This window comes from Protobothrops mucrosquamatus, unplaced genomic scaffold, assembly GCF_001527695.2.
Source record: "Protobothrops mucrosquamatus isolate PMUCROS unplaced genomic scaffold, P.Mucros_1.0 scaffold1605, whole genome shotgun sequence".
Classification (NCBI taxonomy): domain Eukaryota; kingdom Metazoa; phylum Chordata; class Lepidosauria; order Squamata; family Viperidae; genus Protobothrops; species Protobothrops mucrosquamatus.
The window spans coordinates 99,669-123,457 of NW_015387768.1; the positions used below are offsets into that span (position 1 = coordinate 99,669).

The 23,789-nt window shown below is 37.6% G+C and overlaps 1 protein-coding gene across 1 annotated transcript; it reads left to right on the forward strand.

Moving 5' to 3' along the window:
- The first annotated feature begins 12,787 nt into the window (after nucleotides 1-12,787).
- LOC107293399 (WD repeat and coiled-coil-containing protein-like) lies at nucleotides 12,788-21,414 on the forward strand. Its single transcript, XM_015822549.1, has 3 exons — nucleotides 12,788-14,707; nucleotides 19,664-19,784; nucleotides 21,269-21,414. The coding sequence occupies exons 1-3, from the start codon at nucleotides 12,791-12,793 to the stop codon at nucleotides 21,412-21,414; spliced, it is 2,184 nt and encodes a 727-aa protein (XP_015678035.1). The 5' UTR covers nucleotides 12,788-12,790.
- The last annotated feature ends 2,375 nt before the right edge of the window (nucleotides 21,415-23,789 follow it).

Below are 23,789 nucleotides of genomic sequence, written 5' to 3' on the forward strand. Positions count from 1 at the left end.
CTACTCCATGGCAGAAGAAAGGCAGGGCTGTCGGAGAGGGAAGAGTGGGGGGGGGGGGAAGAAGCTCCGGCTTTGCTTCATTGGACTTGCTCGGTAACAGCTTGGAGTAAGGGGGCGGGCGGGGGCGGGGGCGCGGGCGGCTAAAAGCACAGCTGAATGGAAATCTGCTTCCCTGCTGGAGAGCCGCGGCGGTGGCTGCTCCTTTGGCGGCGGGATGTTGGTTCTTTCAGACGTGCGGGCAGAGCTATTCTCAGGGCTAGCGTTATTGTGTGTGTGTGTGTATGTTTTAACGCGCAGAGATTGCATCAATTCGCTCTGCTGAGTTCATTCCTTGACGGGTATTGAATGCATCCGGGAATGCGTCAGCGGTATCTAACCACCTTTGCAGACAGGCCTAGGCACTTGAGTGCCCGCAGCGGCGCCCCCCGCCCTCCCTATTGCCGCAGCTGTTTGTTTCTGGACAGAAGCTGCTCTTGACTTCGATAAGATAGACTAAAAGGGCAGGTAGTCCCCGACTTACAACAGTTCATTTAGTGACTGTTCAAAGTTACAATGGCACTAAAAAAAGTGACTTATGGTTTTTCACATTTAACCACGTTGCAGCCTCCCCATGGTCACATGATCAAAATTCAGATGCTTGGCAAGTGGTTGATATATTTATGACTGCTGCAGTGCACTGGGATCATGTGATCAGCTTTTGTGACCTGACAGCGACATCAATGGGAATCTGCGCTTAACAACCACGTTACTAAATTAACAAATGCAATGATTCATTTAACAACTGTGGCAAGAAAAGTCATAAATGGTGCAAACACACTTAAATGTTTCACTTAGCAACATAAATTTTGGACTCAAATGTTGTAACTCGAGGATTACCTGTATTCTGATTATTTTTTTTCTCGTAGCACAAGGGTGTCCATCTTCACTGGATCACACAATGGACATCTTGAGGAAACCAATGGTTCCTTTTCAATTTTAGAAATAGCTGAGGTGGAGCTGTGAGGTTTTTTGTCCTACTTGAGAAACTGGGGTAACCTACTTAAGGACTTTGAAAAAGCTGGCTGTTGCTTTTTTTACTTCAGATAGAGAAGATTGTGAGCTTTCCTTATTTAACTTAGATTCTTTCCCTGATGTACTTTTTCAACATTTTATTGATTTGTTTTTGATTTTTTTTAATCCCGCCTTTCTTATATTTATACCTCAAAGCAAGCATAACAAATACTCCTTCCTCCTCCTATTTTTCCCACAACAACCTATGAGGTGAGTTGGCCTGAGATTGATTCAAAATATGAACAAAGAAGCAATAAAATACTAAAGACAATGCATAAACTAGAAAATAACCAAAATGCAATAAAACAACAAAATAGGAAGTACCAATAGTGAAGATCCAAAAATACATGTTGATTGTATAAAAATCTCTGGTTGAGAAAAATACTTTTACTGGTAGTCCTCATTTAATGATTTTTCAAAGTTACAGTAGTGCTGAAAAAATGAACCAAACTTAGTCCTTGAAGTTCCAGCCATTGTAACATTTCCCCCTCAATCACATGTTTGCTATCTAAGTGCTTGTGTACCTTGGTCATGTTTATGACATCACGGGGTCACAGTCAGAATAACAGAGTTGGAAGGGACCTTGGAGGTCTTCTAGTCCAGCCCCTGCTCAGGCAAGAAGCTCTATACCATTTCAGACGAATGGTTGTCTAGTCTCTTCTTAAAAACTCCAATGTTGGAGCACTCACAACTTCTGATTAATTGTTCTGTCAGGAAATTCCTCCTTAGTTCGAGGTTAGATCTCTCCTTGATTAGTTTCCTTCCATTGCTTCTTGTCCTGCCTTCAGGTGCTTTGGAAAATAGGTTGACCCCCTCTTCTTTGTGGCAGCCCCTCAGATATTGGAACTCTGCTATCATGTCACCCCTACTCCTTTTCATTAAACTAGATATACCCAATTCCTGCAACCATTCCTCATATTTTAGCCTTCAGTCCCCTAATCATCTTTGTCACTCTTCTCTGCACTCTTTCTATAGTCTCAACATCTTTTTATATCATGGCAACCAACATTGGATGCAATATTCTAAGTGTGATCTTACCAACACAATATAAAGTGGTACTAACACTTCATGTGATCTTGATTCTATCCCTCTGTTAATGCAGCCTAGGACTGTGTTGGCTTGTTTTGCAGCTGCAGCACACTGCTAACTGCAGTGACTTGTTTAAGTTTCTAATGGTTACCATTTGCAATCTTCTCTACTGGCTTCCCACAAGCAAAGTCATTGGGGAGCCAGCAGGGAAAGTTGAAAGTTGTAACTCCCCTTTTTTATCTCACCAACCCACACAACTCACACCATGTGGGCCTCTCAGGCCCTTCCCCAACTTGCACACAGCCTGCACCAATCCTCCCAGGCCTTCCCTCAAGAAGGCACTGCTGGTCCTTTGTGAGGCCACACCATGGCCTTCCAAACCAAAGGGCTAGCAGCTGCCTTGGCCAGGTGCCCCTTGTCAGTCGTGGGAGGAAGAAGACCGCAAAGATTGGCTGAGGGGGGCAGCAGGGGTGGGTGATGGTGGCATGCAGGATGGTCAAAAGGGTGTGGATGGTGGGGACATGGGTGGGATGAATTTATTAATTCAATTTTGATAGCTGCCCAGCTCAAATGACTCGGAGTGGTTTACAAGTCAAAAATATATTACAATTAAAACACTAAAATCATTTTAAAACAATAAAAAACAATGAATTTGAAGTGCTTGCTGCGGTTGTAAATGTGGCCAGGCTGCCAAGCATCTAAATTTTTATCACATGACTGCATAAGACTAGCCAAAATTAACATTTATTCAGCTTCATTATAATTTTAAATGGCCTTTAAGAGAGTACTACATATATCTGCTGCCCTGATAATCTCACACTTGTGCTTTGTTTCCTAAAGTTTAGTTTACACTGTTGTACTGTTTTAAATGTGTATTAATAGAATATTTTATTCAAATATATTAAACAATTGCATAACTAAAAGAGGTTTACTCCAAGTGAAAACTTGAGTAGCTAGTCCTGAACAGTGAAATAATTTAAAGCCATCATGCCTACAATGAAAAGAACTTTCTTTTTAATTCTTACATTCAGACTTGACTGAATCTGTCTCTTTTTCCATTCCTGGCTGCTATTATCTTCCTTCATATCAATCCAAATTCTGTGGTAACTGACTTTTTAATTGCCTTTTCTAAACCCTGAGTGCAGTAAGTTGACTGATGCTAAAAACTTTTTTCAGATAAGGCAAACATGTACAGTATATTTGGATATCACCTCAGTGAATTACACATTCTTCTCAGAAAAAATGGTATACTTGTTCTTTTTTTAATATAAAAGTTTTATTAATTTTTAAAAATTACAGTCTTTAGTGCTTAATAAATAACATGCTGTCTGGGTTCAGATATTTAACATTAACTTCTTCAATATAAATCTGTTCAATACTACACAAACCAGTATTTTTTCCCTGATCCTCCTTTTTTCTCCATATTTTTTTCATTTTCCCTTCATTACACCATTACAATTTTTGGTACTGTTAATGTATACACAGTGTTAGATATAAGCATCTTCATCATATTTTACTAATATCATACAAATAATAATATCAATTCATAAATCAATAATGTTAATGAATTAATCAATATCCTGTTTTTGTATTCTTGTTAAAGTTTGATTTCCAATCAGTATTTGAAATGTCTTTATCAGTTATGATTTTCTCAATATTAATTACATTTATATAGCTGAAAGTTTTATTCAAATCAATCCTCCTCTTATCTTCATATTTCCTATATCAAAAGAAGAGGAAAAAATGCTGTCTTAATTCTAAATCATATCTTGCATTATAAAGGTCTAATTATATCTAAGAGTCTTCTACTCTTTTAATCTTATTAAAAGAAATATTTAAACATATAATGCCCCCTCTAAAAGGTCAAATCTTCTGTCTTTTAAAACTGAATCTCGCTTTCTTTCTTTGCCAAGTCGCTTTCCAAACCAGGCAATTACATCACCCAATAATTTTATTTCTATTTATGTAAAAATTGCTTGGCATGAGGAAGACAATTTAGGTATGGTATTTTTTTGGGGGGGGGGGAGAATTCTACCCATTTATATTTCTTAAACAACTCCCAGTTCCTCCATTTCTCTTTTCAATCCCTGTCTCCCAAGTTATGACATTTCCCTTAACAGCTCTATATTCCTTTTTTTTAAATCTTCCCTTGCCATCACATATATTTTGCAGACCTGAGGGGTAAAAGGTCTTTTGCGTTTTTGTTGTTATAGCTAAGTCTTGCAGTGTTTTGTTTGCATATAGTTGTTTGTATTTCCCTTCTTTTAATCTCTTCCATCTCTAAATCTATTTCCTCCATTTCGACGCCTGATTTCTGGATTGTTTGTTCATATTTTGTAGTTATCTGGGAGCTTTCTAGTTGTAGATTTAATTTGGAGATTTGGTCATTTATATTGTCTAAATTGTTTTTAGTCTCATTATGATTTCTTTTTATGTCCTCTTTGCATTCAACAATTGTTTGGTGAATTAGTTGTACCATAGAATATATTTCTTTCTGAAAAGTGTTTGTTTTTTCTGGAGGCATCATTCCTGAAGATTAGCTTTCTGGTGTTTAACTGTATCCTTTATAATCCAATAGATTCCAAAGTATAGGTTCAGTTCTGAAAGCAATGTTTTATAGTAATCCCTTGTCTCAAGTATCCCAAAAATTGTCAATCAGGCAAGATTGTAATCCACAGTGTTCAAAATGTTCAAAATGTGCAACCTCTCTGAAAACAGCTCAAAAGTCTCTCCCAGCCTGGTGTAGTCCAAGGTCAAACTTTTCTTTCTCTCCCACTAGCTCTTAAAGTTAAAAATCCAAGCTCAGTAGGTATTTATAATCCAAGAAGGTCAGGATGATAAGTCTGCCAAAATATTTTCTTTTATTGCCAGTTGTTCTCCCAAGGTAGGAATCACCAAGCAAAGCAAATTATGGTGCTATATACAAATCCACCACTAGATGTCATTCAAAGTCCATTTTTCACTCTTAAAACAAGGGATTGATTTCTTATATTTCACCTCAATGTTTTTTTTCCCAAAGAGAAAATTGTAACAGTTATCTCAGTTTTCAAATTTATCAAAATTGTAGCTTTATGTTACTTCCACTTCAATATTGTATGTTTCTGTCCCCCATAAAATTAAAATGCTGCTTCCATTTACATTCAGAGGTTTTTAGCTTCTTGGGAGCCTTTCCCAGGAAATTCAGTTGTAAAATAGTAAAGAAAGGATCAATATTCTCACCCAGTTCCAAACATGCTGTTTACGATGTCTTAAGTAGTGCTTTTTTTCTCCTTCGGTTGTCAGCAGCTAATGGCCAGCCACAGGAATGTAGCCAGTCTTTCCCCTGCTGGTTTAGAGGGCTTTCCTTGGATCGAACGGAAAGACTGCTGTCTCTCCGTGATCAACAAGGCACCCCTCCTCTTCATCGCCTCTTCGGGGCAATTTTAGGCCCTTTTCAGGGCCCCCAACAGGGCAAAATCAAGCATGGAAAGCAGAGCCCTGCCTTCCTGCGGCCCGTCTCTCCGCGATGCAAATTGGAAGTCCCCAGTATACCTGTTCTGTTATAAAGTGCCAGAAGGGAAGTACTAAATATATATATCTGGGATACTTGTATTAATTGAGCAATTCGAAGAGGCTTAGCAAAATCAGCCAGTGGAAGATATTGTTCATCCTATTTTTAATTATTTCTAATTCTAGTATAGCATGCTTTATTACAGAGATGAAAAATGTTTTACAGGTAGTCTTTGACTTATGACCTATTACTTAATGACTGTTCAAAAACACAATGGCTGCTCTCCCCCCCACACACACATATGATTGCATTTGGGATGCTTGGCAACCAGCTCACCTTTACAGCCATTTGCAGCATCCCACAATCACATAACTTTGAAGGTATGGTTATGTTTACTTAGTTTTCCCTTCAAAGAGCAGAAGAGCTTGGTTATTTAGTTCATGCTAGAACTGAAATTATTCTTCAGCACTCAAAGCTTTCTTCTATTGAGAATAGAAGAGATCTTGATATACTTCAGATATTAAAGTGCTATTTTTAAAGGCCAGTCTTTAAAAGTTAAAAATAGTCTTTTAAGAAAATGCAACAGAGATTAGTACTTAGTTAAAGCTCATTAGCTTCTCCCAGGAAAAGAACATAGAAAGAGCAGGCTGGACATAGATTTATTCTTAGAGTGATAGTAGTAGAATTTCANGGGGGGGGGGGGAAGAAGCTCCGGCTTTGCTTCATTGGACTTGCTCGGTAACAGCTTGGAGTAAGGGGGCGGGCGGGGGCGCGGGCGGCTAAAAGCACAGCTGAATGGAAATCTGCTTCCCTGCTGGAGAGCCGCGGCGGCGGCGGCTGCTCCTTTGGCGGCGGGATGTTGGTTCTTTCAGACGTGCGGGCAGAGCTATTCTCAGGGCTAGCGTTATTGTGTGTGTGTATATGTTTTAACGCGCAGAGATTGCATCAATTCGCTCTGCTGAGTTCATTCCTTGACGGGTATTGAACGCATCCGGGATTCAGCGTCAGCGGTATCTAACCACCTTTGCAGACAGGCCTAGGCACTTCAGTGTCCACAGCGGCGCGCCCCCCCCTCCCCATTGCCGCAGCTGTTTGTTTCTGGACAGAAGCTGCTCTTGACTTCGATAAGATAGACTAAAAGGGCAGGTAGTCCCGACTTACAACAGTTCATTTAGTGACTGTTCAAAGTTACAATGGCACTAAAAAAAGTGACTTATGCGTTTTCACATTTAACCACGTTGCAGCCTCCCCATGGTCACATGATCAAAATTCAGATGCTTGGCAAGTGGTTGATATATTTATGACTGCTGCAGTGCACTGGGGTCATGTGATCAGCTTTTGTGACCTTCTGACAGCAACATCAATTGGAATCTGCGCTTAACAACCACGTTACTAAATTAACAAATGCAATGATTCATTTAACAACTGTGGCAAGAAAAGTCATAAATGGTGCAAACACACTTAAATGTTTCACTTAGCAACATAAATTTTGGACTCAAATGTTGTAACTCGAGGATTACCTGTATTCTGATTATTTTTTTTCTCGTAGCACAAGGGCGTCCATCTTCACTGGATCACACAATGGACATCTTGAGGAAACCAATGGTTCCTTTTCAATTTTAGAAATAGCTGAGGTGGAGCTGTGAGGTTTTTTTGTCCTACTTGAGAAACTGGGGTAACCTACTTAAGGACTGTGAAAAAGCTGGCTGTTGTTTTTTTTACTTCAGATAGAGAAGATTGTGAGCTTTCCTTATTTAACTTAGATTCTTTCCCCGATGTACTTTTTCTACATTTTATTGATTTGTTTTTGATTTTTTTTATCCCGCCTTTCTTATATTTATACCTCAAAGCAAGCAAAACAAATACTCCTTCCTCCTCCTATTTTTTCCACAACAAACTATGAGGTGTGTTGGCCTGAGAGAGATTGACTCAAAATATGAACAAAGAAGCAATAAAATGCTAAAGACAATGAATAAACTAGAAAATAACCAACACGCAATAAAACAACAACAAAAATAGGAAGTACCAATAGTGAAGATCCAAAAATACATGTTGATTGTATAAAAATCTCTGGTTGAGAAAAATACTTTTACTGGTAGTCCTCATTTAATGATTTTTCAAAGTTACAGTGGTGCTGAAAAAATGAACCAAACTTAGTGCTTGAAGTTCCAGCCATTGTAACATTTCCCACTCAATCACATGTTTGCTATCACGGGGTCACAGTCAGAATAACAGAGTTGGAAGGGATCTTGGAGGTCTTCTAGTCCAGCCCCTGCTCAGGCAAGAAACCCTATACCATTTCAGACAAATGGTTGTCTAGTCTCTTCTTAAAAACCTCCAGTGTTGGAGCACTCACAACTTCTGATTAATTGTTCTGTCAGGAAATTTCTCCTTAGTTCTAGGTTAGATCTCTCCTTGATTAGTTTCCTTCTGTTGCTTCTTGTCCTGCCTTTGGGTGCTTTGGAAAATAGGTTGACCCCCTCTTCTTTGTGGCAGCCCCTCAGATATTGGAACTCTGCTATCATGTCACCTCTACTCCTTTTCATTAAATTAGACCAGTGATGGCGAACCTTTTAGAGACCGAGTGCCCAAACTGCAACCCAAAACCCACTTATGCATCGTCGGGCGCCGGGTGGGCGTGGTCATTGGCTGGGTGTGGCCAATTGGCTAGGTGTGGCCCATTGGGTGGGCGTGGCTGCGATGGTAATGGCAGACTGGGTGGGACTAAAAAGTTAAATCAATTCCAGCTTTGCAAGATCTTTTTTTTCCCCACAAGAAGTTGAAATTGACTGATTAATTAAACTTTTTTTTTTTTTGCACACGGCAGCGGAGGCCTAAAGCGAAAAGGTTTTATAAAACCCAGCTGAAGGCCTAGGACTGGGGCGACGGCGCGCGTGCCCACAGAGAGGGCTCTGAGTGCCGCTTCTGGCACTGTGACATAGGTTCGCCACCACTGAAGTAGACATACCCAATTCCTGCAACCATTCCTCATTTTAGCCTTCAGTCCCCTAATCATCTTTGTCACTCTTCTCTGCACTCTTTCTATAGTCTCACTGCACTCACTGCACTCACTGCACTCTTTTTATATCATGGCAAGCAACATTGGATGCAATATTCTAAGTGTGGTCTTACCAACACAATATAAAGTGGCACTAACACTTCATATGATCTTGATTCTATCCCTCTGTTAATGCAGCCTAGGACTGTGTTGGCTTGTTTTGCAGCTGCAGCATACTGCTAACTGCAGTGACTGTCTAGTTTCTAATGGTTACCATTTGCAATCTTCTGTGCTGGCTTCCCACAAGCAAAGTCATTGGGGAGCCAGCAGGGAAAGTTAAAAGTTGTAAGTCACTCCCATTTTTTAATCTCACCAGCCCACACAACTCACACCATGTGGGCCTCTCATGCCCTTCCCCAACTTGCACACAGCATGCACCAGTCCTCCCAGGCTCTCCCTCAAGAAGGCACTGCTGGCCCTTTCTGAGGCCACACCATGGCCTTCCAAACCAAAGGGCTAGCAGCTGCCTTGGCCAGGTGCCCCTTGTCAGTCGTGGGAGGAAGAAGACTGCAAAGATTGGCTGAGGGGGGCAGCAGGGGTGGGTGATGGTGGCATGCAGGGTTCATTAAACTAGACATACCCAATTCCAGCAACTGTTCCTCATATGTTTTAGCCTCCAGTCCCTTAATCATCTTTGTTGCCCTTCTCTGTACTCTTTCTAGAGTCTCAGCATCTTTTTTACATCGTGGTGACCAAAACTGGATGCAGTATTCCAAGTGTGGCCTTACCAAGGCATTGTAAAGTGGTATTAGTACTTCACGTGATCTTGATTCTGTCCCTCTGTTAATGCAGCCCAGCACTGAGTTGGCTTTTTTGGCAGCTGCAACACACTGCTGGCTCATATTTAAGTGATTGTCCACTAGGACTCCGAGATCCCTCTCACAGTTACTACTATTGAGTAAGGTACCCCCTATAGTACTATACCTGTGCATTTGGTTTTTCTTGCCTAAATGTAGAACCTTACTTTTTTCACCATTGAATTTCATTTTGTTAGATAGCGCCCAATGTTCAAGTCTGTCCAGGTCCTCCTGTAGTTTAAGCCTGTCTTCTGGAGTGTTGACTATTCCTGCCAGCTTGGTGTCTCAATATTAATTACATTTATATAGCTGAAAGTTTTATTCAAATTAATCCTCCTCTTATCCTCATATTTCCCATATCAAAAAAGAGGGAAAAAATGCTTTAATTCTAAATCATATCTTACATTATAAAGGTCTAATTATATCTAAGAGTTTTCTATTTTTTAAAATCTTATTCAAAGAAATATTTAAACATATAATGCCCCCTCTAAAAGGTCAAATCTTCTGTCTTTTAAAACTGAATCTCGCTTTCTTTCTTTGCCAAGTCGCTTTCCAAACCAGGCAATTAGATCACCCAAGAATTTTCTTTCTATTTATGTAAAAATTGCTTGGCATGAGTTAGACAATTTAGGTAGGGTAATTTTTTTTGGGGGGGGGGGAATTCTACCAATTATATTTCTTAAACAACTCCCAGTTCCTTTCTCCCTCCATTTCTCTTTTCAATTCCTGTCTCCCAAGTTGTGACATTTCCCTTAATAGCTCTATATTCCCTTTTTTTAAATCTTTCCTTGCCATCACATATATTTTGAAGACCTGAGGGGTAAAAGGTCTTTTGCATTTTTGTTGTTATAGCTAAGTCTTGCAGTGTTTTGTTTGCATATAGTTGTTTGTATTTCCCTTCTTTTAATCTCTTCCATCTCTAAATCTATTTCCTCCATTTCGACTTCTGATTTCTGGATTGTTTGTTCATATTTTGTAGTTATCTGGGAGCTTTCTAGTTGTAGATTTAATTTGGAGATTTGGTCATTTATATTGTCTAAATTGTTTTTAGTCTCATTATGATTTCTTTTTATGTCCTCTTTGCATTCAACAATTGTTTGGTGAATTAGTTGTAGCATAGAATATATTTCTTTCTGAAAAGTGTTTGTTTTTTCTTGAGGCATCATTCCTGGAGATTAGTTTCTGGTGTTTAACTGTATCCTTTATAATCCAATAGATTCAAAAATATAGGTTCAGTTCTGAAAGCAATGTTTTATAGTAATCCCTTGTCTCAAGTATCCCAAAAATTGTCAATCAGGCAAGATTGTAATCCACAGTGTTCGAAATGTTCAAAATGTTCAACCTCTCTGAAAACAGCTCAAATGTCTCTCCCAGCCTGGTGTAGTCCAAGGTCAAACTTTTCTTTCTCTCCCACTAGCTCTTAAAGTTAAAAATCCAAGCTCAGTAGGTATTTATAATCCAAGAAGGTCAGGATGATAAGTCTGCCAAAATATTTTCCTTTATTGCCAGTTGTTCTCCCAAGGAAGGAATCACCAAGCAAAGCAAATTATGGTGCTATATACAAATCCACCACTAGATGTCATTCAAAGTTCATTTTTCACTCTTAAAACAAGGGATTGATTTCTTATATTTCACCTCAATGTTTTTTTTCCAAAGAGAAAATTGTAACAGTTATCTCAGTTTTCAAATTTATCAAAATTGTAGCTTTATGTTACTTCCACTTCAATATTGTATGTTTCTGTCCCCCATAAAATTAAAATGCTGCTTCCATTTACATTCGGAGGTTTTTAGCTTCTTGGGAGCCTTTCCCAGGAAATTCAGTTGTAAAATAGTAAAGAAAGGATCAATATTCTCACCCAGTTCCAAACATGCTGTTTACGATGTCTTAAGTCAGTGGTTCTCAACCTGTGGGTCGGGACCCCATTTGGGGTCGATCGACCATTTCATGGGGGTCGCCAAGCAAGGCTGTCCGCCATTTTTTTGTCCGCCATTTTTTTTCCCCTTTTCCAGTGGGTGCCTTACCTCCCTTGGGCTGGGCCAGCTGGTGGTTGGCCTGCTTCGTCTCTGCCGCTTGCCAGCTACACCTCGGCCGGTGCAGGGGGCGGAACCACGCATGCGCGGCGCTCCCGGGCAGGGAAAGTCCTTGACTTACGACCGGTTGGGTAGTCCTCGACTTACGACCAGTTTAGTCCTCGACTTACGACCGGTTTAGTCCTCGACTTACAACTGGTTTAGTCCTCGACTTACGACCGGTTGGGGTCGCGGCATTAAAAAGGTTGAGAACCACTGTCTTAAGTAGTGCTTTTTTTCTCCTTCGGTTGTCAGCAGCTAATGGCCAGCCACAGGAATGTAGCCAGTCTTTCCCCTGCTGGTTTGGAGGACTTTCCTTGGATCGAACGGAAAGACTGCTGTCTCTCCATGATCAACAAGGCACCCCTCCTCTTCATCGCCTCTTCGGGGCAATTTTAGGCCCTTTTCAGGGTCCCCAACAGGGCGAAATCAAGCACGGAAAGCAGAGCCCTGCCTTCCTGCGGCCCGTCTCTCCGCGATGCAAATTGGAAGTCCCCAGTATACCTGTTCTGTTATAAAGTGCCAGAAGGGAAGTACTAAATATATATATCTGGGATACTTGTATTAATTGAGCAATTCGAAGAGGCTTAGCAAAATCAGCCAGTGGAAGATATTGTTCATCCTATTTTTAATTATTTCTAATTCTAGTATAGCATGCTTTATTACAGAGATGAAAAATGTTTTACAGGTAGTCTTTGACTTATGACCTATTACTTAATGACTGTTCAAAAACACAATGGCTGCTCTCCCCCCCACACACACATATGATTGCATTTTGGATGCTTGGCAACCAGCTCACCTTTACAGCCATTTGCAGCATCCCACAATCACATAACTTTGAAGGTATGGTTATGTTTACTTAGTTTTCCCTTCAAAGAGCAGAAGAGCTTGGTTATTTAGTTCATGCTAGAACTGAAATTATTCTTCAGCACTCAAAGCTTTCTTCTATTGAGTATAGAAGAGATCTTGATATACTTCAGATATTAAAGTGCTATTTTTAAAGGCCAGTCTTTAAAAGTTAAAAATAGTCTTTTAAGAAAATGCAACAGAGATTAGTACTTAGTTAAAGCTCATTAGCTTCTCCCAGGAAAAGAACATAGAAAGAGCAGGCTGGACATAGATTTATTCTTAGAGTGATAGTAGTAGAATTTCACAGTAAAGGGAACTGCAAGCTTAAAAGAAAGGCCATCACTTACCAACATGGAAACCTTTTACAACTAGAAGACTTCAATATATCAAACTGTTCTAATGAATTTGATGGAGCTTCTACTTCAGAGCAAGCAGTACTAATAGAAGATGTCAATAATGGAGCTAGGAAAAGCTAAACTTCCTAGAACTGGCCTTAATGCTTTATACCAGGCTATACATCCAATATATGGGATTGCATGGACAGATGGCAAACAAGTTACATTGATACCATTGCAGTTTCATGGCAAAGAATGGAGGTTTGGTGATTCAATTCTTATTGGTCAGTTTGAACATGTTCACGCACTTTATTGGAATGCATGCTATTCTGCCGACTTGCCAGCTCTGCTTGCTGTTCAGCATAAGAAGCATGTTAGCATTTGGCAGCTAATCCATGTTTTGGAAAAGAATAAGTTGATGGTTTTCCAGACTTGTGAAATTGCTGAGCTGTTCCAGTTGCTTCCTCAAGGCTGCGTGTGGCACCCAAAGAGGGATATTTTGTCAGTATTTACCAAAAGGGAGGCTTCTGTTTTATATGCAGTTCGTTTAGACAATTCCAAAGTTAAAGCAGACATTAAAAGCAGTGGACTCATTCATTGTGCTTGCTGGACCAAAGAGGGCAATCGTCTAATTATTGCTATAAGCAGTTTTCTTCATTCCTATATTTGGGATGAGGCCAAGAAAACACTGAATGCTTGCACTTTTTGCCCAATATTTGATGTTGGAGGCTATATCTGTGCTATTGAAGCTACTTTGGATTTTCAAATTGCTGTGTCTACTGAGCTTTCTCCTGATAAGGTGAATGGTTTAAATGCTGGTATTACATCTGAATTACCGGTAAGTTCTGAAATGGATTTTATGTCTACAGATTCTTCGCAGTCTACTCTGATGCTTGGGGACGAAGAATATTCAATGGATTCAAGAAGGAAGTCTTTTGATTCGGATAAATCAGTAGCAGTGCATTCTGTAGCTTCATCTTCATCAGGCCCAATTGATTTAACCGGTATCCTGGCAAACCACAGGAAACTGGATCGCAGTCGTATTCCTTTGAGGAGGAAGGTTAGCCCTTCAGGAAGTGGTCAATATTCCTCACAATTGATCTTGATCACTTTTGAAGGAAAGATAACCACAACTAGAAAAGTCAGCATTCCAGGCATTTTAGTCCCTGATATAATTGCCTTTGACCTTTGTGCTCAAATGGTAGCAGTAGCTTCTAATACTTGCAATATTGTTTTGGTCTCTTCAATTACATCCTCCTGTATGCCCAACTTGCAACAGATCCAACTAGACAGAAATGAACGACCCAAAGGTCTATCCTTTTTGACAGATAAACTTTTACTAGTTTTGGTTGGCAAGCAAAGATTCACCAATCCCACATTTATCCCTTCCTCTAATTCAGACAGATATATCGTCAGATTGCTGATGAAAGAATTAATATCTGGGAAAGACTCTTCATCAAAATCTGGGACTAGCCAAACTTTGTCATTCACTTTTGAGCCCTCTGTTAGCCTTCCTGAGAAAAGAAGACATTTTAAGAACTTTGCTTCAGAGGATTGCATTGTGGAGCAGGAGCTCTCAAGACCAGCTAATGCTTTTATTCAGTCACCCAGCAGAAGGAAACACAAGTTGGAAGTGAAAAATCCCAATTATGAACAAACAACCCCATCCAATGTGTGCATTTTTTACGAAAAGGGAGCCTTGAGAAACTCATCCGTTCTAGAAACTTTGGAAGCTGAACCAATTAATCGGTCAGTGGCCTTGTTTGGTGCCGAAACACCTACTAGATTTTCCAATACATCGACTTCATCTAAAGTAGCACAAAAATCTTTAAATTCTCCTAAAAATAACATATTGGATAATGATAAAAGAGCAACTGAAATATCCATAAATCTGGAAAGATGGTATAGCAGCTTCAGTGACTTACATTTGAGACTCCTTGAATTAACAGAATATACTAAAAATGGGAGGAGATTATCTCTTGTCTACCCTTCTTCTCAAGAACCACCTTTCATATACATCAAATACCAGGTAATTGTACAATATTTTTCCTGTAAATTGTTTTGGCAATTTGGCACCAATTGAGGAAGTCTTTAAATTATTTAGCAGGCTGCATCATTTTGTGCTCAGTTTAAGTGTTGTCCAGGGAATAATGGCTGTTGTGTCTCATATTTGGCTTTAGAGAAGTGAGATTTACACATTCTTTTCTGTTCGGGTGATTGTCATTAATGTATTAGATGTCCAATTTGGTTTTCAATTTGAGGGCATTAATTATAGCAATAAACACTCAAGAATGTGGTTTTTAAAATACTTTTTGGAGAAACAAATTATTGCATCAGTATGTCAGTAATAGTACGCATATTTAAAAGTTTAATTTATAGATTCAAAGGATTATGAAATATATTTGTTTACATAATGAAGAAATATTAAAAGCATAGGAATTCCTTTCTTTTTCTAACATCTTCATGCAGTACAAAAATTCCATATGTATAAAAAACACGATTTTTTCCACTGTAATATTTTTATTTTGGTTCTTGCTGTTTTAATGTTTCTAAAAGCACATAATAGTACTGGAGACAAAGCACCACCACCTCCAGTCTGATATTTTGCTTATTTCAAAATCTAAGAATGCAACATTAACCTTGAATCTAAAAAAGGAAATTCAAAGTTCTAGTACTCCTGTTAGATTCAAACACACACATGCAAATACCCCACTATAGCTTTGCTTTTTTGCTTTCAGGAGAAGAAGCTGGAGACATTTCTGAGTAATTAACTTTTTCTTTAAAAGCATTTGTGTTGATGCAGTATGTATTTTGAAATTTTGGAATATGCTTATTAACATATTGTGTTTCACAGAACATGAAAAGAATGGAAGGAAAGGGTCGGGGGATGTAAGGTTACATTGATTAGAAATATTTATTTATTAAATTGATAGGGCTGCCCACCTCAATTTCTGGTAGGTGTAAAGGAAAAGTGGAAATTTAGGATCATTCTTGGTTGTTCCAATATTCACTCACCATAGAAGTGAAGAACTGATGAGGGGGAGAATAGAAGATGTCCTTAAGCTATCCTACTATGAAAGACAATTTCTGTGATTATACACCTGATTCCCTAAATATATAGCCACAAGTAGTTCATTTGCCTTCCTTCCCATTTTTCCTTTCCTTTGTACTTGGCCTCCTAAAAGTGGACATGGCCCAAATGCAATCCACAAGACTCCCAAATGTTGTATCAAAATGTTAATTTTATGTAACAGAGTCTTTAAATGTATGCCTGATAACAATCATATTAGCTGTATTGAATTTTGATTCAATATAAATGTAAATTACGCATTTTTTTCCTCCGGTTCCCCCAACTCCAACTTTTTGTTTTAGCTTTCCTTGCACAGTACAAAATGATCATACATGGCCTTTGGATCTGAAAATGTAGCACATTTCTAAAGCCAAATAAAAACAAACTCATTTATACCACAAAGCTGCAAGGAAAAAGCAATAACATACAATACTTTGATGATTTTCTGTTTCAAGGAGATTTTAGAAGATGAAGATATTTCAGTGATCATAAAATGACCCTCCCCCCTATGTCAACACTGTATTAAAGGAACAGAAAGTGACCTTAATAAAGCAAGTTAAACATACACAAATAGTGGAAGGTAGTGGAATAATAATTCCCCAAATAATTGGGGGAATCAATTGACTGAATCAAGAGAAGTGAATCACTGTATTTTGGCAAAGTCATATTTAATAATGAAGTAGACTGTTGGGAAGTAGACTGAAAACACAAGGTTATGAAAACCAATGAAGATGAATGTAAAATTGATGTTTTATAGTATATAGCATGTTGACGTTTGAAAAACAAGAGGTAAAACAGTTTGAAGAGCTGGAAGGGCAATAATTAAAACAGGAGATAGTGAATGCATAATTTTAAGCAAAGAAAAAAGGATAAAGAAATGAAGTTCACAATAAATGAAAACTCTGAATATATAAAAGTCAGAGTACTGTATTTGTTATCCAAGACGAGAATTGTGTTACTTATTCTACATTTTCTGGTGCTAACAATTCTGTAGTTTGAAGTCTGATTAATTCTTAATTGTGATTCTATTCGGGGGTGGTAGTGTGACACCGATGGCGTTCTGTTTGGTAATGATTTTTTCACACTGATTAATAGCAATTTGCATCAAAGTGAACAAACAGAATACAGGAAGAAAAAAGTCCAGAGGTAGGGAAATAAAGTACAACTCCCATTTTTTTCCAGATGTTGCTGAACTACAACTCCCAAATCTTTAGGCAGCATGAATGCATTGAGACATGTTGGGAGTTGTAGTTCTCAATGGAAACAGATTGCTCTTTTCTTAAATGTTCAATATTTAGATCTGAAGCAAGCAAGGATGCTTTATATCTAATATGGGCACCCTCAGAGTTCTGCAACAACTGACTTATGATAGTCTGGATGTCACAACAGCCCTTTTAATATCTCCCCATGTCTAACATCAATTACCTTACTTATGCTAATGATTGTAACCACTCACCTTATGTACTAAAATCCTCTAGTACTTAGCTAACCCTGGGTGCACATAGTCAAAGAGATCCCATTATTCCCTGCAGGGGCCAGGCATCCAGCAAATCTTCCATTAGAAGATGTGATTGCTAAGCACCAGCCAGCTCTGAGCAACTGAAAATCACCACTGTTTTTACCTTACCATTACTTCTTTCCTCATCTCACCATTCCCTGTCCTAGACTCTGATTTGAATTGAAAGAATCTTCATTTGCATTTTTGTATTCAGTACCTTTAGTTTCACATTGCTATAAAACAAACTCTTGGGACTGTAAACAAACACTGGAATTAAGCTGTCTGTAAATGGGAAGAGTTCACTCACTGTATCTTACAGAAGCTGCCCCCCCTCCCTCCGAGGTTTATGTGCTATTTGTTGAGGCTCAGGAAAATACACATTTCAGTTAAGGAGCTAGTGACAGGACAGCAAAATAAAGAAAAAGGAAAAATTGGGGATGGATGATAACTGTTGTGGTTGCAAGAATACACCACCTCTTTCAATAGTGCTGTTTTGACTTTCTCCTCAGGGAAGTTTTCATAGCTTCTTGAATACTGTGCCTCATCTCCTTCCGGCAGGTTAGACAACCTGGGATCAGTAAGGATCAAGCCCACAAATGGTGAAGCCCTTTTCACAGAAAATTCTGTCCACTTCTTAGGAGTTTACAAATTCAAAGGAATGCTAGACGACTTCAAAAGTTCCTTTCGTGAAGCTGTTGAGCAAACAATGATGTGTTTTCATCAGAAAGATGCCTAGCAAAAAATCTATGACCCACCATTTTCCAACAGAGAATACCTAATCTTAAAACAGCACATTGGATAGCACTCTGCAGACTCAATCAAGGCAGAGAAATATTGGTGCTTAATGTTTCCTAAAGCACAAGATAGTACTGGAGACAAAACACCACCATCTCCAGTGTGATACGTTGTTTATTTAAAAATGCAAGAATGCAACATTAACCTTGAGTCTAAAAAAATAAATTCAAGGTTCAATTTCTCCTGTTAGATTCAAACACACACATGCATATACCCCACCATCCCATTGCTTCTTTTCCTTGCAGAAGTAGTTGAGTTGAGAAATGTTGCAAATTCCAATTGACAGAATATGATGAAATGTGTATTACAGAAAGTGAAATCCTAGTGAGTACAAAAGAGTTTTACTATCTTATGTAGTTATATGTTCTAATTATTGCAGTAAAAACAAACCATTGAAAATAATATAATACTGTGTGATGACTAATCTTGTTAAGGATATCTATTAGTAATATCACAACATACCCTCTACAGTCAAAGTTACCCCACATGTAGATTTCACTTTATTATTCAGAAAAAAAAATCTGACGTGGTAATCTAATATGGTAATCATTGAAATAAGAATTGGTTCACACATTGTGCTAAGCCATAAATTCGTTTCACTGGTTCTGACTTAGCATGTTGTATAAAACATGCTCTTCTATAATCACACAAAGGAAATTAACTAATGCTGTTTCATTTTAACAGAAATGAACAAGTGAATTTTATGTTATTAGATATAGCTAGATACATTATATTTGTGGTTTGGTTTCCCTAAAACCCATTTCTTATCTTGCTTCTTGATTTACCTCTTTTTGTGCATGTTTTCTTGCATTCTCTCCCCTCATTTGTTTTATTTCATTCCCAGATGTAGATTTCATTAAATGTAGCTTCTTAGGGATTGAAGGAAGTGATTGTGTACTTTCCCGCTGTTTCTGTTATACTGTAATGCTACAATATTTATGACTAAACTCAGCCAGTTATATTTTGATTGGGCTCAAATATTGCGCAGTACTATAAATGTAGTTTGGCCCATTTTTGCGTAATGTGTATTGTCTGATTCCAACCTTTGTGGTTTGTAAACCATGGCTGTGGGATTTGTGCTGCACCTGAATACAATTGAGGTTGATTCAAATATTATTTTTATTCCCCGTTTTCTCAAGACTTTACAGGAGTAAAACAAGAACACATGCATGGCATGAGAAAATAAAAACATCTAAATATATAAAAGGAATCAATATTGTAGCATCACATTTCAAATGCTCTCTGGAAGAGGTGTTTTCAGCTGCTTCCATAGGGCAGTTAAAATAAGAGTTAATGATCTCCAATAGGAGGTAATACCTCCCAAAAGTGGGGGGATTACCAGCTGCTTTTCCTGGCAAGATCAAATTGATTGGGCTACTAGACATTACACAGTATCCAATATTTTCAAATATTATTTCAGAGCTGCTTCAGTCTTACATCTCCATATTGCTTCATGATTTCATGGGGTTATCTTATGAGTAGACATGTTTGGTTGCTTCCTACATGAAGCACCCTACCTGTTTTGTGTTTCTGAGAATAAGCTGAGCAGGTTGAATGACTGATTTCAAATATCACCAATATTTTAATAATAGATTTATTTTTTTATGTATATGTGCCTTTAGAAGCGTTCTTCAAATGCAGCAATAGTTGAAGAAACTCGCAATGTTCTACTACACAATGGCAAAATCCATTTGAATTTAGTCCAGCAACTTTTTGATCTGCATATTGTTGAAATGAAACACGGCAAGTCTTCTTTATTATTTAATTGTTTTAGTGAGAACTAACTTTTGGGAACCTGAGTTACACGGGTTTTTTTCTCCATAACCCAGCAGTACAATGTTCTATTGACCTTCATTCCTGAGGCTAGGCAGGACTGTGGATACTTTATTTATAGATATATTAATGTAGAAAATGGATTGGAAATGCAGGCAATTCTCATTATTTGCAGTTCTGTGAAAATGCTGCATATATTAGCAAATTAACAAATGCTGTAACCTAAGTTGGGAGCCTGCATGTTGGGCAATTTTGATTGTTTTGCAGCCCCACGTCAGCAAATAAGCATGACACTGCTGTGAATACAGATTTGGGAATACAAAAAACATTTTTTTCAGTAAGCCAATTCACAAATATAGAACCAATGAATAACAAGAATTGCCTATAAATTGATAGCAAGGTAACACTTTTTCTAAATTAATTAAGCAACTTCACCCCTGCTCAAACCACATGATAATTTAGTGCCCAATAATGCTGCCCTTTTGTATCATAGCAATCTTATCAATTCACTAATGTTTAGTCAAATCTAGCCCCATGGTAGTATTAAAGAGAAAAGCATTGTTATAAAATAAGTGGTTGAAAACAGATGTTAAGCCATATGTGACTTGCTTTGTTTTGGGTTAGCATGCAGCCTAAACTCAGCCAAACTATGGTCAAAACAATGATTCACTACAATACATAAATGCAGTTTTAATCTTTAACATAGTTGATAACATTTGTACAATAAGCTTTCTTCTTGTTGCCTCTCCTTAAATGATTTAAAATCATAAGAAATAGTTTTAATAGGTTTACTTAAACTTCCCAATTTATCAAAAATGCATACATAAGCAAGAATAGCTCCCTTATGTACAACATACCACTTTAACAAGAACTTAGAATATAGTTTTTAAAAGATAGTATTTAAAAATAATTAAAATAATTCTTTTCAGTAATCAAGAAATTCAGATTGTGAGTTTATTGTGCTCTCCAACATTTTACTTTTCCCTAGAAACTAAAACAAAGGGGATACACTATAAATATTTAATATTCTTTTCAGATGTAACGCTCAAATGTTAAAGCTTTTCATTATTCTTTTAAAAAGTTGTATATTACAGTAATTAAAATATATTCACAAGCTTTTACTTAGCTATTTTATTTCTGCAACAAGAGATAACTTCATTTTTCTTCATAGAAAAATATATCAATATAATATATATATTTATAATATGCAAATATCATATTAGAGTCAGATTGTCTTTTTGTAAGTATCAACGGTAAAAAAATAATTCACTGTGTTATCCACTTTGCCTTAAAACTGAAACCAGACATGCAATTTTTGTAACACTATTGGAAAAAATCTATTAAAAGAAGCACAAAGGATTATATACAGATGCACACTTAATATTTAGACAAATGCTTGTATATTTAACTCATATACCGTATGTATCTTCTGACATTTTTTCCCTTTTCCCTAGGTCCTTCCTGGATAGTTCTTACTGCAGATGGTGAAGGTTTTATTCCAGTAGCTTTTAAAGCAAAGCAGGAGATCATCATAAGGGATGGCAAGGATAATTTTGATCCCCAAGAAACTTACGCATTCAAAGCAAATTTTTCATCATAACCAACAAGCATGATGAGATAGTCAGGAAACTAAAAAAAACATATTCTGGAACATAAAAGAACTGAAAATGTTAGAATATGACTACCAAGACTTTCAAGTGTATTTTAACTGCAATTTACAAGAGTTGCCTAGCAGTGTATTTTCTCTTCAGTGGTTTACTCTACATTAAGTAATCAGGATGATTCTCAACATTAAGAAGGGAATGCTGGATTTAAAATAAGGTCATGCTAAAGAATAAGCTCTGAAGCCAATCTGATATTCTGTGCAAAAAAATCTATCAGATGTGTTTATTTAAAGTTAGTACCACCTTTAGGGAACTCTGCAGATGAACAAACCATATATTATTTTTAAAATAACAACATAATACAACTGTTTAGTCTTGTTCCACTTAGCATGGGAAATACTATAATGAAAGCAACAAATATTTGGATTCTAAGTGACTGTGAGTGGAATACTGCTCCTAAACTACGGTACTTCCACAGATCAAAAAATGGAGGCATTTTTCATTCCCCCCTTTTAGTCCCTTTGAAAATCTTTGGGAGGGGCATTAAAGGATTCTACAGGATAGATAACAGAAAATGGGAAGAGATCATATTCATATTAGAGATTTTTTTTAAAAAAAATTAAATTGCAGATGCTAAAAGGCTATTCTTAATTGGACCCTGAGGCTTTTTAACTGAATTTACCTTATTGTGGCTCTAACACTGTTTAGAGTCCTGCTCCTATTTGTACTGGGGAAAAGCTTGTATTGGAGGGAATGGCAAGAGCATACGCAGGTCCTGCTATAATATATATTGTATATAAATATCTCAAATATTTACAATATCTACACATGGGCGCATTAGTACCTATTAATAACTACCCAAATGATTAACTCCGTCACTCCATCTTTTCCAGATCTTTTCCCATATATCTAAACTGTGCTTTTAAAAAACCATTTGCCCAAATGTTATTTGTATAAACAGTGGTGCTTAAAAGTTTGTGAAGCCTTTTGAATTTTCAATGTTTCTGCATAAACATAAACTAAAATATGATCTCTTCTCCATGTCTTAAAGCTAGCTAAGGAAAATCCAGTTAAATAAATGAGTCAAAAACCTGTTATACCTGTTCATTTGTTCATTAAGGAAAATGATCCCAAACTATATATTTGTGAATGGCAAATGTGTGCAAACCTCTAGGATTCATCTAAAGAAGTAAGGGATTTCTTGCATTGGTAAATGTCAGTGTTCATGACAACACTGAATAGCAATAGTATGCATGGCAGGTATTAGGAGAAAGCCATTACTCTCTGAAAGGAACATTGCTACTCATCTAGTTTGCGAAAAATCACATGGATAAGCAAGAAGGCTATTGGAAGAATGTTCTGTAGAAGGATGAGACTAAAATAGAACTATGTGGCTTGAATGAAAAGCACTCTATTTGGTGAAGGATAAATACTGCATTCCAATGCAAGAACCATACAGTAGAGGCAGTATCATGATTTGGACTTGCTTTGCCCCCTGTGGACCAGGACAGCTCGCCATTAATCGAATTATGAAATTTTGAAGGAAAATGTCAGGGTATCTGTCCATGAACTGAAGCTCAAGAGAAAGTAGATCAAGAGGCAGGACAATGACCCCAAGCACATCAACCATGATTCAAAAATGATTAAAGCAAATATAAGTTATATTTTGGAATGGCCAAAGTTCGGACCTTAATCTATATAAATAAAAATGTAAATGTTCGTTTGTTCAAAATCTTAAATCTCCGAAAGTTCTTCACCGATTGCTTTGAAATTTTGACACAACGTTGCATTCGAATACGCGTGTGTTTTTATATACCTATATTATATAGATGTCACACCTGTGACAGGTAAAACATGCTTTTTTAAAAAAAACAGCACCATCTGTTGGACGTAAAAGCAACACACGCTTTTACCAGACTGAGCCACAGCAACGCGTGGCTGGGTACAGCTAGTCCTAAATAAAATGTTGTGGAAGGACCTGAAATAGGTAGTTCATGTAAAAAAGCCCATCTAAATCCCCAGTTCAGACTTTCTGTAAGGAGGAAGGAGTAAAAATTTCTCCAAGCGTATGTGCAGGACTGATCAAATATTATTGGAAATATTTGTTGCAGTTATTGCTTCCTAAAGGGGGTGAGGGCACACCAGTTACTGAAAGCAAAGGCTAACATATTTTGCCCCACAAATATATAGCTTTGGATCAATTTCTCAATACAGTAAAGCAATGCACAAGTATATTTCTGACTCATTTGTTTAATTAGGTTCTCATTCATTTTGGACTTGTGTGGAGAACACATCATGTTTTATGTCATACTTATTATGAAATATTGAATATTCAAAAGCGTTCACAAACTTAAATACCACTGTAACAAAG